Genomic DNA, 19,534 nt, shown 5'->3' with positions numbered 1-19,534 from the left:
GACTGAGTTCAAGTAGATGGTGCAGACCCACAAGTCTCTCTGTAGGCAGCATTAGAGACTTGAATTTGGTTCAGGCGGCCATGTTTAGCCAGTGGAGGTAAAAGGGCAGCAGAGGGACACGTGACCCTTTAGTCTGATCAGAGACCAGATGCACTGCTGCACTCTCAACCCTCTGTAAGAGTTTCACTGCCTGTGAAGGGAGGCCTGTCAGCAGGGCATTGCAGCAGTCAGGGCGAGAGATAAGCACAGGCCTGTACCAAGAGTTTGGTGGCATACTGACATAGGGAAGGTCTGATTTTTCTTATGTTGTATAGTGCAAAGTGGCATGACCAGGAAACTGATGCAATTTGGTCAGAGAAGGAGAGCTGGTCATCAAACATGACATCCAGGCTACTGGCAAAGGGCAACAGTAGTAGATTATTTTCATGATTCAGTGAACATGTTGGCTGGGCAGCTCCTCTACCCAGTGAGCCTGAGTATCAGCCAAGCAAATTGCTTTTCACAAGGCAAAGCTGTTTGTCAGCGCTGAAATAAACTTTTCAACTGAAGGGAAACCATTGAAAAGAGTTGAAATTTGTCCAACTGCAATCACTGCAGCAGAGATCTAAGTTATAGTGTAGTTAAATTGTCTGAAATGAACCTAAAATGAAAGCTGTGATGAAAGATGAAAAGATGCACAAAGTTCAAAGTGTGATCTGTTCAAGAATTACATGTCAGTCCTTAAACCTAATTTCAAAAAGAAGGCTTCATCTTATGTTTGTATTTAAAAGTGTTGAGGAGTAAGTTCTTTCTAAGATCAAAGGGTGAGTTATGAATTCAGCTTTCCTCCATTTGAATGGAGCCCATTTTGAGCTTTGCTTGAAACCATTCAGCACTCGAGGGGGAGGACGGGCTATATGTCGATTTACTGATGCAGCCTCAATAAAGTGCAGCAAGATCCTTCATCATGTTCTTATGGTGCTTGGCTGAGTCTGTAATTATTTCTGTAAAGAAGCCAGCAGCTGGTCGTTTGCAGAAAGGACTTCTGTGCGAGCTTCAACAAAGAGGCCTGGCCTTTTAGCCACAGGCAATAAAGGGCCACCTAACACAAGGTCCTTAATAAGCAGTTATTACACGGTGCACCTGTAACATAAGCAACACAATGGGAGGTCATATCTGAGGTCAAGGGAGAGGTCATCAGGCCTGTAGGGTTTCATTTATAGCACATAGCTGCTGGTGTTGTTCTTCAGCTGTAGTGATCATGGAGCAGTTTTACTCCATTACAAATGTAGCTAAGTTATCGTTTAATGTGTCTGTTAGTTCATGTGTGGGCTTGATGTCTGTCACAGCTCCTGGTGACTTCACAGAGCACGGCCTGTTCTTGTGATCATGAGGCTGTATATCACAAAACATGAACTAATGTCAGAAGAGGATAATGATACACCTCAGAAAGATGAAACAACAATGGAAGAACATAATTCAGGGTTGTTCTGCATGATACATGGGTGGTTGAGCTCAGGATGCAGGGTCACCAGTGTTTTGTGTCACAGCCTTCATAAATTAGATGCCTTTAACGTCTTTGCATTTTTTCTCTTTAGACAAAAAAGCTTTGGAGAAGACCTTTTAGAACAGAGAAGTGCAGGAATTTTGCTCTTTACCAGTGCTTAAATAAATAGCAACTTGTGTGCTAACAGTATATTCAGTGTCCTTAGTGGCTTTCCAAGAAGCTGCTTCCTAGAACTGCCCACGAGCTTCCAGGAAAAGCTAATTACAGTGCACAGAGATGTCCCACCAACTTTAGCTCCTTCTCCGCACTGCATCCCTCTCTTCTCTCGCAGATCGATCTCTTTCTTCACTCCCTCCCTCTCCCCTTCTCTCTCCCTTTCTCTCAGGATCCTGGAGGAGGCAGCACTAGTGGCAAAGGACACAGTTGTATGTGGCTTTCATAAGGAAAACATGGAGTGGTGCCTGTGTGTCTGGAGGGGCTGGGGCTGCCGCGAGCTGGAAGTCTTCTACCAGTCCTACGAGGAACTGGGCCGCTTGGAGACCAGCATGAGGAAAAGAAGGTAGCTGTTGTGCTGCGACAGCGAGGGCGCAGAATCGCAGCTCTGTACGGAGGGCGAGCCGACGGGAATACGCACCGACAGACTGCCAGTGTTCAGAGAAGGGGTGGGGTGGGGGGGAATGCTGACATCAGGGCAACTGAGGAGGGGGGAGGAGGTCGGGCCATAAGGGCTGAGCCTCAAGCTGTGCACAGTGGTTATATCCCTTCACTACATACCTCAGCACCTATAATATGTTAAGACCTGAAAAATCAGTAATCTCACAGCAGACATGAAAAGCCATAAACCTGAGTCACAGATCAAGGTTGCCAGAACAAAACTTTTTAGTAAGTGACTTTACTTATGCACAAAGGTTTTATTGTTGGTTGCAGTCTCATATTTAGTGCTATTTGCCATATTTGGTCAGTTTGGTATGACTGGGATTCAGTTCAAGATGTGGTGGACTGTTTGAATCTGATTCCAGCTGCAGTCTATTGTTTATTCTTTCTGTCTATTTCAGTCTTCCTTCATTTAACAACTCCAGTCTGCAACCTTATGCAATTTGGAAGTGACGCTGGATGAGGACATTTTTAAAGGGACAAGTATTGACTGTTTTTTAAAAGGAACTGGCGGGATGAAGCTGCTGGTTAACAGCTGTGTTCTACAAACAGACAGCAGGTTGTAGATGGGTGGATGGCAGCGACACTGACACTCTCACACAAACTCAGAACACAGTGTTCCTCTCTTTTCCAGTGTATTTTAGCTCTAAACTGTGCCATATGAATCTGCATGCCAGCTACAGCTCCCACTGTTACCAAAGTGGCTTGCAAGCAACAAACTAACATCTGTGTTCTGTGCAACATTATGCAACAGACCAGTTGTTCCCAGCTTTTGCCATTAAGAGTTTTTGGCAGGTTCTTACAGATAAAACACTTTCTTTTAAATGAAGCTCCTTTTTGGCTTCAGACTTGCCTTCTGTTCCTCTGGCATCATTTTCAGTGTAAAAAAACATGAAATATGTTCTTGGGGTTTGACCTCTCTATTAAGCAGAAAGTGATGTAGACATAATGCAGAAGACAGAAGCTGGTGCATGTGCACATTTTACATAATGTAGACAACAACATTGGCTCAGTACGTCCATGTTGGATGTTGTTTCCTTGGTTGTCTTTATTAAAACAACATGCTGTGATGAATTCTCTCAGCTGCAGTTTGTTTGGCTGGGCTGTAAACAGATCCACCAGTTGTTCTTGTTCTGTTGTATTTGACAGAGTAACTGGCCAAGGAGTGTTGGCTGTCCCCAGTGGCCAGTGCAGGTATAATTTCAAACAGAACTTTGGGATGTTTTATTAAAATACACATGATGTTACAACCAGGTGCTCAATCTTTACCATCCCTTACTGTATAGTAGATTATACCAGTCGATGTTAGTCTGTTGAGAATACTTTCAGAAACTCTGATCAAAGAAACCCCTGAAGGGAAAGCCCACTCTGTTACAGATGTTAGAGGAACAGAGTTTATCTATAAGAGAGAGGGAACGACTTTGGCTCTGTGTAGGCTAAGCCGTAGCTGAATAAGTCAAATACCTTTTAAAGTGTATCATGTGTGTCAGTGCATTTGCTTTGAGACCTCACCCGCCAGGTCTGTAATCACATGGGATCCTACTGACAGATAAAATGTTTCTTACCAGATCATATCAGTTATTTCCACAGCAGCACCCATAATCGGACTGCAAGAAAGGGAAGCAAAAACACAGGGAAAATGTAAGAAAAATGTAAGAAAAATAACCTAAATGCATGGGACTCATGCTAATTTTATTAGATGAGGTCACTTTAAAGATCATTTCCAGTCATTTTTACATTAGAGACGTGGCAGATTCACATGGGATCAAAAAGGCACGATGCCGCTGATCAACAGGGCTTAGAAGATCAATGCTCCCCACGTGGTTTTACATATTTAAAGCAACACTATGTAACTTTTGCTGAGCAGCAGCAGCCTAAACAGCCACGGGTGGTAATTAGGTGCAGGACTCTGGCACATTTAATTCTGTCAGGCTGAATCTGAGCAGTTGGGAGCAACACACTCCCTAGAAGCTAAAAGCTCAAAGAAAGCCTGAACTGAAACATGGCAGAATGATGTATATTCCTAATGATCCACAGCTTCCAGTACCAGAAGTGCTGCTGGTATAACAAAGACACCAAACTCTGTTTAGATTTCTTAATATTTTAATTTGCTAGGCCTGATTTCGGCATTCGCTGCCCAATCAACCCAAGTGCAAGGCATTTGTGGCTCGGAGTGGGAATGACAGAGGCATCATTCTCCCTGTTATTTTAAGGTAAAACAGTGGAAATGATGTTGCTTTAAATCTTTTTATTATTGTTATTATTCCATCCAAAATAGTTTTATTGACTTACATGAGCACATTTGCAGTTCTACAGTTGTCAGTAAAGACATGTACAGTCCAGGGCAGCCTTTACATAAGGCAGAAGTTATTTATTTATCAGAATGTGAAATGAAAGTATATTGCAATAGAAGTTGTTGTGTACCTGATCACTGTACAATATTTTACTTAATAAAGTTCTTATGATAATTCTGTTAAATTTCTGAAAATTTCATGTGTCCATTTTATTCTGCTTGTCGAGTCACAGTGGCAACAGGCTACACTCAGTATTCCAGATGTCCCTCTCTCTAGCAATGTTTACCAGCTCTTCCTGGGGAATCCGAAGGCGCTCCCAGGCCAGATGAGCTATACAATCCTTCCAGCGAGTTCTGAGTCCACCATGAGGTCTCCTCCCAGTTGGACATGCCCGGAAAACTGGTTAGGAGGCATCCTAACCAGATGCTGGAACCACCTCCTTTCAATGTGAAGGAACAGCAGCTCTGCTCAGAACTCCTTACCCAGTCTCTAAAGCTCAGCCAGTTTTGGCTGGTTGTATCCACGATCTCATTCTTTTGGTCACTACCCACAATTTATGACCATCGGTGGGGGTTGGACCATGTATTGACTCTTCACCATGACAGTCCAGTACGACATCCACATTACTGCTGGTACCACATCAGTCCGCCTGTCAATCTCCGGCTCCATCCTGCCCTCACTCATGAACAAGACCCCGAGATACTTAAACTCCTTCACTTGAGGCAGCAACTCTGCCCCAACCCAGAGGGAACAATCCACCATTTTCTGGCTGAGAGCCTTTTCTGAAAACTGTCTTAATCATTAAGACAGATGGAAGCTCGTCCTTTTGCAGGCATGCACTGCACAGAGAGAGAGAGCCACCTCTTCTGATGAAGTGATGATGACAGATGGGAGAGGGAAGTTGATAACAAGGCCCTTGCTCAGTATGAGGAACGTAGGAGGTTGCCTCCTCTGCAGGAATTTGGCAAGCTTTCTGCTGAGTGGTTGAAAAAAACCCTTGTTCAACTTGTTCTTGACTGCATGTTTACCTGTAACAAAATCATGTTTTTGGATTAGTCCATGTAATAACAGAGTGGCTCATGTGTGAATGATTAATTTTCTGATCTGCCACTGCCATGCTTTAGTTTCAGCACAAAAAAGTTTTTTTTAAATTTTCAATCAATTTTTAGTCAACTCTAAACATTTTTGTCTTATCTTGTCAAATAATGCTAATGCTGCTAATTTTCTATGATCTTAACTTTCTGTGTGAAAACAAACTGAGTAAAACAAAACTTACACAGCAATGTTTAGTTTGGTCAGAGCGGTGCTAGAAAGGTGTTGATATGACATTTTGTAGACTTCAGTCATAGTGTTTAAACTAAGTGTTTATATACAGTGTACATCTCTGCACACTCACCTTCTCTCTAGGTGGCAAATTGAATTGGAACTGAGTTCAAATTTTTACTCATTTTTTTTCCTACCATGACCCACTGAGATGTCATGTTCTGTCACAGTATGTTGGATTATGGCATCTTTTGAAAAAACAGTATTGTAATTTCATCACCTCCTTTTTTCATCTGTGCATATATAGATTCTGTGATTTTTTTTTCTTTAATATGTTAACCTAATTGTCGCCTTTTTTCTCACATTGTTATTGTTATTGACTTTTCAGTTTCATTTCATCAATGTCTCATCTTTGTCATGGGGGAAAAAAAGATCCTTATTTACATTGCAATTTTCATCAACAAAATTAACACTAAATAGACTTGACTTTGTTGGATAAGTGTAAACAGACATGAACAAATCACTGATGCTTTTTTCTTTTCTCCTGAGGACAACTTTAAAACTTCACACCTCCAGGCTGGAGCATAGACTTGCAAAAGTGTGTAGTCTCCGTGCCCCAGCTTATATTAAGGGATGTGCTTTAAACAAACTAGTAACTAAGTGTACTGTTCATACAAGTCAAAATCGATTGCTCAGCTGTACGTCTGTAATACTTGAAAAGACAAAAAGCTACAGAAAGTTTCTTGGATATACATACAAGCCTTCCTGTAAACAAGATGACAGGGCCGGTGCCAGGAGTTTACTCAGCAGCCAACATGGTGGCACTGCAAATATCATGAATGATGCTCTTGTCATTTAAAAAGACTTGGCCCCTCAGTTGGACTGATATGAATAAATCATGCTCAGTCCTCGGGTGCTCTCATTTAACCTCTGCTCAGGCCATAATACCCACAGCAGCCCTGGCCTCGCAAACCTGACCAGCAGCCTCTCAGCTCCTTACACTGCACCAGCTCTGCTCAGGATCCCATTCAGTCTTATCACTGCCAGCCAACTGGATTTCTAACGCAGACAAGATCTCTGTTACTGGGCAAAAACCAATATGAAGCTTGTCAGAAGGAGTAATGGCTTGTATTTGCAGTTGTGGTCTTTTCCTCAGATCAACAGACAGAAGAGGGCAGTAGAGAGGTCTTGGTAGTTTCTCTGCTTCCTTATAACATGCCATGATGCATTGCTGCTGACAGTGTTGGAGGATTTCCCTTCTTCTCTTCAGCTGTTTGAGTTTACTTTTCTCGTAATAGGTTTTTTTTTTTTTAAATATCATAATAAGCTCCTTTACATCATGTTTGGGATTATTACATGTTCTAACTGATTGATTTTGTTTTCTCCTATGGAATTTTAAAAAGCAATCATTGTAGGCATAAGCACTTAAAGAAAAATGCCATGTTATTGCTGAATATACCTTCCATTAACTTGTAACTCAACCAACAGCATGTTTTTGTTGACTTAAACCAAGGTAATTCAGGTAAGGCAGCTTGTTCCCTTGTTATAATCAGGAGTTATGACATTATCAGTGCAGAGTGTCCCTTCAGTGTTGTTTAAAGCAGTAAAAAAAATGACTTCTTTGGAATTTGCTCAGCAAAGGCTCTTAAACTGTCTAGTCCTGTTTCACTGAGAATGCAACTCATTGTTTTATCCTCTGAAAAATGAATTCACAAAACTAGAATGCTGATGAAACTGTAGACCCACTGTCCATAAGGCATCTGAGGCCCTATGTACACACATTTTTGTTGTCATGCAAATGTGAAATTTTTTTAAAACACAAAGGAAAAACGTTTGGCCTGAGATGTGCATGCATCACCAGACAGGATACCTATCTGAATAGCATTTCAGCTTTCTCACTGCTCTATCCAGCACTGACCAAACCAAACAACAGGAAGTGAACAAAATAAGATCATGTTAGACTTGTTCCTTCCTCTTTCTCCAAGGTGCCTTTCACATGCAGTTTAGAGAGTGATGGCTCAGTAGCATGTGTCTACAAAACCTTATATAATTCATATCACCTCTTACCTTTAGGATGTCTGGTGGTGAAGTTGTTGGCTTAAGTTGTTGAGTGGAAAAAATGTAGAGGGTCAGAGCCTGTGCATAGAGTATAAGAAAATAATGCTGTATTTTGGGGTTGTTTTTTTTTTCTCCCCCAGCTTCTGCTTTCCCCAATTCGAGTGACCTTTTAGTCAAAGTTAATACTCACTGAGTCCAGGTTGTCCAGTGTATTGTCTGTGGCTAAAGTGAGGACAGTTTGTTCATTTCATAGAGTTGAGACAAAAAGAATTTGTAATTGGAATATACATTTCTACATTCTATATTAATAAATTATACTCTTTGAAATTAATATATTTTGACTGTGTGCACATCAGTTGATGATGATTGATTTGATTGTGATTCTTCTCTTTGTTTGTTTCCTAGTATTAATTTTGGTCATTTGCCACCTGCTGAGTTTGGTAGTTCATTCCTGACCTTGAAAACAGTGGTTTGAAAGAAACTCTTGAAGGTTGGATGTTTTGTTTGTTTGTTTTTGCAATATAATGGTGATTTCATTGAATAAAAAAATAAACTGAAACAAGAATAAATACACATGGGTGACAAATTAAAGGAAACCACAATAAATGGGTGGAGAAACGTGTGCACTGCACAGTACACTTAAGCAGTTAACATCCAACTGTGCTCTTTGGCATGTGTAATAATACTGAGCAGGCCCAGCTGATTCTGATTCTATATCAAAACAGAAAGAAAATTCATTGTTGGTGCTCAGAGGGCAGGAACTTCAGTCATAAAAACTGCTCAACTGGTAAGTGACATCTGCATTTAGATTATGACAGCCCTCTTGCACAATGGCCTAAAGGGTTGTGCCTAATCTTTGGTGACTGCTTGTGTTTTGTGGAATAACTTCTGTATCCATTTCCAGTGATCTTACATTCAAACACAGAGGCCGCACAGCCGGACCAGGCTGCACCCCACTGGGAAGCCTAACAAGCTTGCAGCTCGCTGGACTTGGACGTCTTCCTCCACAGACTCGGTAACATTGACTGGGCTTAGCATAGCATAGCATAGCACAGCTAAGCACAGGACTGGCAAACCTTTGTCAGTGTATTGATCTGAATGAATGCATTCACCAAGCTTTTTTTCAATGATGTCTGTTTATATGTAGGTTATAGGATAGCTGATATAGAGTGGTGCAGGGATGACATATTTTTGTAGGCCAGTCTGGTTAGCATCACCCTGGTTCCCTTGACATAAAGCCAATGGGATTTTTTAAAATTGGGTTTGGAATTATTACAGAGATCTGTGATCATCAAAAGTTTATGATACTTAAATGGTTTGTTCAGCAAGATAATCTTCACAAATGAACACCATAGCATTATAACATCAACAACCTCTGTAGTCTCATTTAGCCACTTGTTAGCAACCACCTTTTTTAAGACACATAAAAGCTTAAAAAATCACAAGTGGGGTATTTTCTGACTCAAAACTCATAGACTCTGGGATGAGGGACCCGGGATTGCTAAAATGCTAACTTACTTTATTAATATGTTTCACACACATAGGACTGAGGTACATCCATTAACTACTATGTCTATCATGTAACCAACTAACTTATCTTTTAACCTGGCACCTTTATCCTAAATGATTTGGCCTTAACCAAAGAAACACATGCTTTCTATCTCCCTCATATGCCATGCAATCCCAGCAGCCATCTTTGACTCTGCCATCTTTTTATAAGTTTCCTTTGTTTACACAATGTGTTTCCAGCCTATACCTGCTGGTCTGTTTAAGATTTTGCCAACCTTCTCTCTGCAGAATTCCAAACCCATCAGTCTGTGCTTACTATTGACCCTCCAGTTATTAACAACTTAGCTTAGTCCAGTTTAGAAAGAACCTCATAGTTCCCCCACCTTGACGTCCTTGAGCTTATAATATGAAGATATTGACCATTTTGATCCAGACAACTGTGATCACTACATCAACAATCACTTTAGAGAACCAGACCACAACCTAACTGATAAAAGCAGCAGAAGGCCATGCTCAGAAATTCTGGTCCAGAAGCATGACCAGCCAATAAATGGATCAGACGATGACCGTATCATCGCCGACCACAGTTCAGAACGTAGTCATAATCCATCAGCGCCTCTGAGTGCCTCTCTGTCTCCAGCTGCCTGGAGTGTTACAGCCCTGAGCCACAAGTTAAGATAAAGCACAAGAGCTCCAGAGTTCGCTCCTCACAGTCATCACTAACAGCACAGTCCATCCCTGTACTGACAGTAAGACAGATACTAGCTCAGGGTATCTCACTGTTCTTGCAGTTCTGAACTCACTAATAGGTGGACATCCTTCTATTAGTTGAGAAACCACTGTCCAACTGTACAAGTACACCTGGATCAACTCCCTGGTAGTACTTTTTTTTAGTAAGATCACTACTGAAATACACTCATGAGCACTCCAGAAATGGCCTTATCTTCTTTGATTTTGTAACTTGATGACTGTTCTTCCTTAGCCAATATAGACAGTGCCCTGCACCAGTGTGTGGCCTGAATCTACTGTTGGAAACCACTGCAATGCAATACTGCAATGCAATCTTTAGATGTATTATTAAATCTTTTCCTCGTGTTTTGTGTGGAGAATGTTACAGTGAACAACACTGCATATCTGTAATCAGAGTTACAGTGTGACTAAAGGGGATCAGAGGGGGAGGATGGGAGATGGGGGTGTGGGGAGAGAGGGGTGTTGGCTGGTTGGTTGGGTTATGAAATAAATAACACTCCTTCAGAGCAGGACAATGCCTCTCTTGTTTACCACATTTGCTTCTTGTTCAGTGTCTCAAGGAGATTTGGCTCACTCAAAAGAATAGCCTTTGCACACCACACTATGTGTGTGTGTGTTTGTGCTGCCATGTGTGGCTGCTTTTCATCATGATAATTAAGTTGATTTCTTTATGACTTTATAGTCTGTCCACCCATCCATCCACCCATCAAAATCCTCTGCACAATTGTTGAAGACTGGAACGAAAACTTCCTCTATGATTTCCAATTGAGGCTGACCACATGCAGGTTATGTATAACATACACTGATCAGCCACAACATTAAAACCATCTGCTTAATATTGTGTAGGTCCCCCTCATAGTGCCAAAACAGCTCTGACCTGTCAGGGCATGGACATGGGATCTTTAGGGGTGTCCTGTGGTGTCTGGCACCAGAACATTGGCAGTGGATCTTTTGGGTCCTGAGGGTTGGGGGTGGGGCCTCCGATGGATCTGGCTTGTTCCGGATCATCCCACAGATGCTGGATCAGATTGGGATCTGGGGAGTCTGGAGGACAGGTCAACACCTTGGGCTCTTTGTCGTGTTCCTTGAGACATTTCTGAGCAGTTTTTGTGGTGTGGTGGGAGCACTGTCCTGCTGGGGTGAGGCCTTCACTTCACCTGTCAGTGGTTTTAATGTTGTGGCTGATCAGTGTAGCTCTTCTTTTACCTCCTGACTACTGCTACAACTGTGTTTCAGCTGATATTCAACAGCCTACTGAATCTCTTTTACTAACTGTGGTGTTCACAGGTTATTTTATAACCTTGTTCATGCAGTTAACTTCAACTGGAAATCACATTTGTTGTAGTGGTCAACAATTGTCTTGGGGCCCATATTTTAATGTAGTCTATCTAACCTTATACCCCTCACTTAACTTAAAATGATACTCTCTGATTGTCCTTGAGTGGCCCAGCCAAACCCCAAACTTAAAGCCCATAGTACATTTGTGGAGAGACCTGAAGATGGCAGTTCACCTCCTCTCATCCAATCTGATGTAACTTGAGAGGATCTGCCATGAAGAATTAGATAAAAATGCCCAAATCCTGGTGTGCAAATCTTCTAGAGACTTACACAAGAAGATTTGAAGCTGTAATTGCTGCCAAAGAGGCTTCTACAAAGCACTGAATTCAAGGTCTTAATACTTTTGTAAATGAGAAATTTCAGTTTTTGATTTTTAGTTAAGATATATTTCAGGTCTTGCCAATTCAATTTATATACAAAAAATATGAAAAATGATTCCATTTAGCTTTTAATTTAGATTCTGAACAGAGCTCCTTCATTGCCACTGGGGTTGTCCAGTTCACTAATTCTGCATATGTCAATTCTTGCACGGCTTTTCTCTGATTCTGCGGACTCATCAAACCTTTCTGTCGACATATAGACAGATTTAGATGTACTGAATGCTATCTACTGTCAGCTTCACAATTTGGCCAGGTGCGTCTCACAAGGCCACCCTTTCATTTCCTGTTACAAAACCCAGCCTTCAATTCTCCACAGATACAGCGCCGTCCATGGTTGTCTTTCACCCAGTGACAGCCCAAGTCTTTTTAAAGAGTCCACAGTCTTTCTCTGATTTCTTTGACATTAGTTCCGGCAGAGCACTTGAGTTGTGTTTGGGTCAACTGTCTTGCTGCCAGCTGACTAACTGTTCAGCATGGTTTGTTGGTTATTGTGGTTTGACATCAACACAGAATGATGCTGGATGCTGCAGGGCTGTATTAGAGCAAAGCAAAAAGTTGACATCAGGATGAGTTGGTGTTAGTGCTATAATATCATCTTAAATCCATCTGTTATTTTTCCAGGAGTCAGAAAAATGTCAATATCACTGTCATGCTTAGTACAAAGACTGGAAGCAGAAGGACACAGTAAACCTCTGTCAAATATGAAAAAATCCACATCTCGTAGTAAAGACATCTTAAGCTGTGGATGATATTTCCTAAAAATATCAGTGTGTGTTTGCCTTTAACATTATCTAAATGGAAAGATTCCCCAGCTATAATAGGAAATTAAAAAACTGTGGTAGCACAGCAGGGACCTTTAATGGAGGCCTCTGTGGTCTCATCTGGCTCCAATCAGTCTGATGCAGATAAGAAAGAGTTTCTGCCTTCATGTCTACAACCTGCTGGGCTCTCTTCATGCTCAGCTCTGCCAGTATATGAGCTGAAGACAAAGCTCTTCTGGTTCGAATCTGGAGGATTTAACCAGATCTTTGATTTTTCAAACATATCTCTGTACAGAGAGATAGATGCAACTTACTCTTTAATTTAACATCATTGCCTGCTGCTCTCTGTAGATCACTGTAACTGGTCTGTGCAGTTGATAGTGTGATAGTGTTAGTGTTTACTTTATTTATTATAGAAGTTATGGAATTGATCACTGACATTCTTCCTGTCCAACTAGAAGAACTTTTCTATTTATTTCTATCTAGAGGCCTGTCTTCGGTCACTGTGGCTCTGTAAAAACTTACTTGCTAGTATTTACTCTGTTATGTTGCCAATGTGTTTGTGTGCATCTCCTTCAGCTTGGCACACGCTAGATAAAAGACAACATCTCTCTGAGGTGAGAGTGTATGATCAAGAAAATTATTATTGCTTAGTTCAGAATCACAGGGTGTACTCAGTGGTGGTTGCGACAATGTTTGATTATATGGTATGTGTATATGCATAAATACTGAATAAATTAGAGCAGCTACTGAACAGATCTTGAGGTCTGACTGATTTGTTAGCTGGTGTTTCCAGGCTCAAGAATGAACCTTGAAGCTTAATGCATAAATGTATTTTAGAATTTTAAATTTAAGTCACAGTTATTATCCCAGCACAGATTTCCCACTAATAATATACCGAGTGAGCAGAAAAATAGAAACTGCTGTACACTGTAATTTAATGTATTACATAAGTCATTTAATAAACAGGCCACTATCTTTATGAAACATAATTTTAGAATGTTGGTGACAGGTGTCTGACAGGATGTTTTGAACATTTGTTAAAAAGGTAGACAGAATACCCTTCTAATATGTTAGGTTAAGTTTGATGGTGTTAGGCTTTATTTTGCGTATCTGTCAATAGTTAGTGGTCACCAGATTATGAATTGTAAAATTAGAAACTGCCTATAAATTTTTATTCACATTCATTAGAAAGCCCTTAATACTAAATGTCACTTTATATTATTAATTTTTTTATACTACAATATTATCTTTATTTTTTATTTATTCATGATTGCGATTTCGATGTCGATTGACAGATTTCTTTCTTCATGTCTGTCTAATTTCATTTTATTTTAGGGCAGGGGCCAGGGAGCGCGCGAGTTACACAATCTGCATATCATTTGCATACTAAGTCGGAAGCACGTGACTCTTCCTGAAACCGCCATTCCCTCAGAAACCGGAGATGACTGTGCACCTGAAGTTTGCCTTCCATACCGTAAATAAGTGTGTTTCTCTTTGCTCTTTTGTTTTCACGTAAAACCAGAAACTTAACCGGACGTTCACTTTTATCGGACGTTTCACTGGTTTGGTGGAGGTCCGTTCCGTTGAGACAAGCGCTAACGTTAGCTAATACATATCAGCTAGCAAACCTAAAATTAACACTAGCTAAGTCTTCCGTCCTGTGATGTGAAACAAACAGTGCATGAGGAGATGACCAGGTTTTGAATTAATATATGATTACTTAACGGTATTGGGCTTATTTGATGGGAAGTTGTGTTTCATAATGTTAATTCATAACCTTATAATCATATATGTCGGCCAGTTCCTGGCCTCTTCTTTCTGCTGCTGAAGAGTTGGCGATGTCAAAATTAAGTTATTCTGATAAAGGTATTGTAAGTACTTTTATAATTCTTTGAATGTTTCCCTCGTTTTCTTATGTGAATACAATTCACACTGAAGAATTTTCCAAAATGGAGGGAGTGGAGGTGTGGCTGTTCTACAAGTCTTCACGGGTATTATGTACCATTTACAAACATCTTCTCTTTCCTTTAGGTAATATAAAGACATCAACATCGAAAATTCTTTCTGTCACTGTCTGTATATGCAGGTGAACCATTGTAGATGAAAACTGGCAGCAGTTCCTCCTGATGTCGATGGTTATACATGAAAACTGATTTGCAGTGTTTTGGGTGCTGGGAAGACCCATCATGTATGATGAGGTAAATGCATATATCTGAGAATTACATTGTAAAAAAACACTATTTGTACACAGAGTTAGGAACAGCAGTGTAACTCATGATACAATATAAAATATTTTGTCCATGATAACACTACAGACGAGTGATAAATTAAAGGAAAAACCCAGATAAAGTCAGGTAAGGTGCCAGGCCATTATGAGAGACCAAAACAGCTTCAATGCTCCTTTGCGTTTACTCCAAGTCTCTAAACTCTGTCATCCTGTTTATCCACTCATTTTAATTAGTCACCAATCTGTGTATCATAACACATAATACATTTGCCACTAAGATTAAAGGATATTTCTAAAAAGGCCATATTTAACTTTGCAAAGCCGAAATTGACAGTTGAGATGAAACACTGTACCAAAATGTCAAAGTCTGGACATTGTTCTCAACTATATTTCAATGTCAAGCAACCATAAAACACTAAACTGCCAGAACATTTCAGAGTTCAAATTTAGGCCGGAAAAGAAACTCTTTGCCTCATTTATGCAACAGAATGATGGATATTGGTCCCAGAGTTTATCTACTGTACCACCTGGTATCATAACATTGATCATTTGTCCTCCTATCTGAAGATGCACATTCTAACAAAGAGTCCAGTGATCTTGAACAGGTAATAATGTTGGAACCAAAATCTATCTGCAGTTTTACATATTTAAAAAAAAAAAAAAAAAAAAAAAGATATCTCATCTAGTTGATTTGATTTTGGTGCAGTGGACTGTCGAAACCTGTCCACTGTGTTTCCCTGTCTATGAGGTAGGCTCCAGTCCCCCTTTAAAGTTCACTACTCACTCAGTTTGCAACTCAGGTGACAAATTGGTTAAAATTAACCTCATCAGTAGAGTGCACAAATAAGTAGTTTAAGGTAATCCAACATTCTTTCAGGTGTGCAGAAACCTAAATATTGATGCTTTACCAGCAAATTGAATGTTTTAATGTTGATCATTCTCATCATTCCATATATAATACTGACCTCTGTCTTAATGTTGACCCCAAGAGTAGTGCTTTACGTGATACCTCTGCATACCTCAGCATACCTATTGCTTATACATATCCAGGTGATTGCTTTGGGTTTTTTTCATTTAATCATCTATTTTCTTAAGAATGAATTCATTCTATTCTATTCTTTTTTCCTTCCTGCTTTTATTAGTGAAGATGATGTCCATCAGATGCTTGCAAGCCAAGTAGCAAAGATTTTAAGATCTGCATCACCCGGGTAGACCTTGTCCACAGAGGCTTCATTCAGTGGCGAAGACAGAAGAAGGGCTCCCCTGTCAATAAACTCCATGTGACTTTCATTGGAGAAGTAGGAATGGAGGAAGGAAGATGGTGCTTATAGGTTTGCATTGTTTCATAGTTACTCTACATTATTGAGTCTATGCATGTTGGTGTAAAGTCAGTGTTTACAGTGTTTGTTGATCATATGCAGGAGACATGTTTTCAGCACCATGCATCTTCAGAAACTGGTGTTGTCAGTTCTTTGCAACAGGAGACATTGATGCTCTGCAGCTGAACAGAGACAATATGGATGATCTTGAATATGTTTTACTCATAGAAAAGGTGAGTGGCTGTAGAAAACAATTAAAATGCTTTCTGTAGGGTACATTATTTCACTGCTGTCCTGTTAATGGTTTTGTGTTATAATTTTAGGTGGAGAAATTGCAAGTTGTGGTTACACAGAGCTGCTAAAGTTGGACAGAAAGGTCAGTATCATAAGGTGTGTATGTACATTTTATTGACAAATGTTTTTTTTATATTTATATATCTATATCATATCTTTAAAAAACACATGTATCTTAGGTTGATTCTCCTGTTGGTTCCCTTGACAAAGGCATGGTTTAGTACTGGTGTTGGTAACCCAGGCATTATGGTATCTGTATTAACTAATGTCACAATACTTTAGGTGTGAAAGAGGATAATGATTTCAGGCAAATAGTACATCTAAAAATGTTTTTCATTATTTCATTATTATAATCATTTATTCAGATTTGAAAAGGATTTGTGTGAAGGAAGTTATGTGGAAAAAAAAACATGCTTTTTCGTTTTGTTTTGCTGTTCCTCTGAAAATCAAGACAAACTATTATCCATTCTCAATAGAGCCATTGTTCTAAATGATATAATGCATCTGACTCCAAAGCTTCACCAAATTAGAAATGACATGAATGAACCTTCTGGAGTTGATTGGGAGGGACCAAACTCTCTGCTCAAACCCCAAAGAGGATGATGATAGAGTGAAAATGTTGATATATAATCATTCAGATTTGCTTCAGTACTATGATTTGACAAAATTCTGTGAGAAACCAGACAAAATGTAGTGGTACAGCTGCATCTCTTTATAACTATGAAAAGTTATGAAAGTTCTATTTTTATCACTTTCTGTTAATTCTATTTTTAACCTATTTTAGAAGAACACAAAGCCTTATATAAAGTGGGATGTGGACATTTTAAAGGTTTCTATTTTTTCCTGCACAGTAACCCCCCCCCCTTTTTTTTGTTCTGTTATTTTCATTTTTCTTTATCTTCAGCCAGATGCTGTTGGATGCTGAGTGCCAGCAGAAGTCCAAGCGGATCAAGAGAAAATGCCATCATCAACTTCCTCCAGAACTTTCTGCAAGACCTTGAAATCACAGGTTTGACTTGATTTGGTTCCCAGCTTTAAAGGTTCTGTACGGAGAAATCCAAAAACCCTTGCTATTACTGACACCTGTGGTCATTAAGTGAACTGCAGCCTGTGTCCTGTTGCTCATAAAGTTTTTTACCAACCCTGTCAGTGTCTCAGCCAGTCCTCACTGTGTGCTTGCTGCGGGTGCATGAGTCACCGACCATGGTGATAATGTTACCGAGCAAACAAACAAAGGTTAGCCAGATAGCTGTAACTTAGCTACACTGCAGGGGTCCAGTGTTGGTTTGTTAGTCAATTAAGTAATTATCAAATGGCAAGCTTGTCAATTTACCAGCCAGATCAGCCCTGGGAGTGTGGGTAAATTAGTAGACGTTAACCACTCATCACAGTAGTTTGCTACCGATCTGTCCACGTTAGCAGGCAAGCTAATGTCAGAGAGCATTAACAGAATCAGAATAAATTTCACAGGGTTTGCAGTTACCTCACCTGTCCAATAGGAAGAGAGACAGCTTGGGGTCGGTTTAGATCCCAAATCAAAGGTCAAAGGTCCCTCCATATATCAAATAAATCAAATGCCCTGCAGATGTTTATCCTAGTTTTCCCCCGACATTGGGGTTAAACTCAATTCATGTTTGGCCAAACAAACTTCATGAGAAAGTTTTCTTTTTTTTTGTTCTTATGCAGAGTTTGTGTTGGAGTATTTCTTGTGCTGGGCACTGGTCATTTCGTAATGGTGGTGGACTCCATTCTAAAGCTAAAAATAGTACACTGCCAGTCCTATGGTGGCTCAGAAGAGAGACTTTTATTGTGGTGGGGAATTAATCTTTTTTTTTTTTAAATGTCACATAATCTTTCCATACATTGGCAATAAAAAAAGCAATTATTACATGTAAATTGCTTCAAGTTTTTTCATACAGAACCTTACTCCCTTCAGGGAGAAAAATATTAAGCTTTAGGTAAGACAATATGATGACTGAATTTCAGATCAACCTATGAAACTTTGAGGACACTTGAGCTATTTTGCACCCTAACCTCTCCTTCTGTGCATGTTTGACCACTAGAAGGAAGAACTTATATATGATAGGGTTCAAACTATTGTACAAATTTAATCAAAAGATTTCATGGTATCTTTGACCTTTCAGTTATTTCAGTGTATATTAAAATGTAAAGAGCATTGCTGTAGGTTCAGGTTGAATTAGGCCTTTGGGATTTGTGGTGCATAGTTCTTCTCACAATGTTGGATTTTTACATCATTGGAATGTAAAAACTCTTGATTTGTCTAAACAATACTTTTTTCTCTATCATTTAGGTCAGGATGAAGAGCGGGGAATGTGAAAGTCTCTGACCCAAGATGTTTTGCAAAGTGAGAATCAAGAACTCCTAACTGGACAAAGACACAAGCGCCCCCTAAGATTTGACCACCAGCGCAATGAAAAATGTCTGGTCAACACATTTGTTTCCCACTTGTAAGTGCCTGCACAAACACAGTAACTCTTCCTGTTAAATGCATATGAGTTCAGAGATATAATAACAGTAGCCATCACAATGAGCAGAGGTTTCAGTCGAGTGTGATTTGTCAGTTGATTAAAAAAAAAAAAAACCCTCTTGAATGAATGACTTACTGTTACCTGTGTCTTATATAATTTAGTCAAACTAAAAACAGATGGATGAAATATTAGTGCCTGGTTCATTACACTTGATTCTACCATTGCATTTTGGTTCTTGTTCTTCAGTTCAGTGATACTGAAAATTTACAGAAAAAAATATTTTGACAACAGATAAAGTTACATCCAGCTGTTATCTTTACTGTCTGTCCTTAAGGGAGAACATGCAAACTCCACACGGAAAACCACAGGCAGACCAGGGTTTGAACCCAGAACCTTCTTACTGTGAAGCAACAGTGCTAACTGCTGAGCTACTGTGGCTACCCACGAGTAAGGTTGGGAAAAGGTAATTCTAGGACTTGATAAGTATTTGCGTGACACGGGTACAAATGTGATGTTCATAGAGAAGTTTCTGTATGTTTCTCAGCTAAAGGTTACCTGTGCTCATGAAGAGCTTTCAAAATGTTAACAGATGCAGTCACTATCAACATTTGCAAATTTATGTTATTATATTAAAGTGGAAGGACACACAGTGGTGTAGTGGTTAGCATTGTTGCCACTCAGCAAGAAGGTTCCAGGTTTGAATCCCAGC

General features: G+C 39.9%; 1 protein-coding gene and 1 long non-coding RNA gene across 5 annotated transcripts in view; both read left to right on the top strand.

Moving 5' to 3' along the window:
• The window catches only part of lrrk1 (leucine-rich repeat kinase 1), a 49,731-nt gene extending 45,113 nt beyond the window's left edge, over positions 1-4,618 (top strand). Inside the window, 1 exon segment of the mRNA XM_018692896.2 lies at positions 1,872-4,618. Coding sequence (XP_018548412.1) covers positions 1,872-2,049 — 178 coding nt within the window. The 3' untranslated portion in view covers positions 2,050-4,618.
• A 3,967-nt stretch (positions 4,619-8,585) lies between these two features.
• LOC108894128 (uncharacterized) lies at positions 8,586-19,276 on the top strand. Of its 4 annotated transcripts, none has more exons than XR_001962753.2 (10): positions 8,586-8,770; positions 13,832-13,970; positions 14,435-14,487; positions 14,583-14,694; positions 15,866-16,054; positions 16,145-16,275; positions 16,366-16,418; positions 17,241-17,345; positions 18,648-18,804; positions 19,160-19,276. It is a non-coding gene; the product is annotated as an uncharacterized LOC108894128 (long non-coding RNA). The 4 variants fall into 4 exon arrangements; XR_001962752.2 differs by having other exon boundaries at positions 13,832-13,978; XR_001962756.2 differs by lacking the exon at positions 14,435-14,487.
• The last annotated feature ends 258 nt before the right edge of the window (positions 19,277-19,534 follow it).

The sequence above is a fragment of the Lates calcarifer genome, linkage group LG2 (genome assembly GCF_001640805.2).
Source record: "Lates calcarifer isolate ASB-BC8 linkage group LG2, TLL_Latcal_v3, whole genome shotgun sequence".
NCBI classification, from domain to species: domain Eukaryota; kingdom Metazoa; phylum Chordata; class Actinopteri; family Centropomidae; genus Lates; species Lates calcarifer.
The sequence above is the reverse complement of the archived record's forward strand: the minus strand, read 5'-3'. Positions and strand labels throughout refer to the sequence as shown.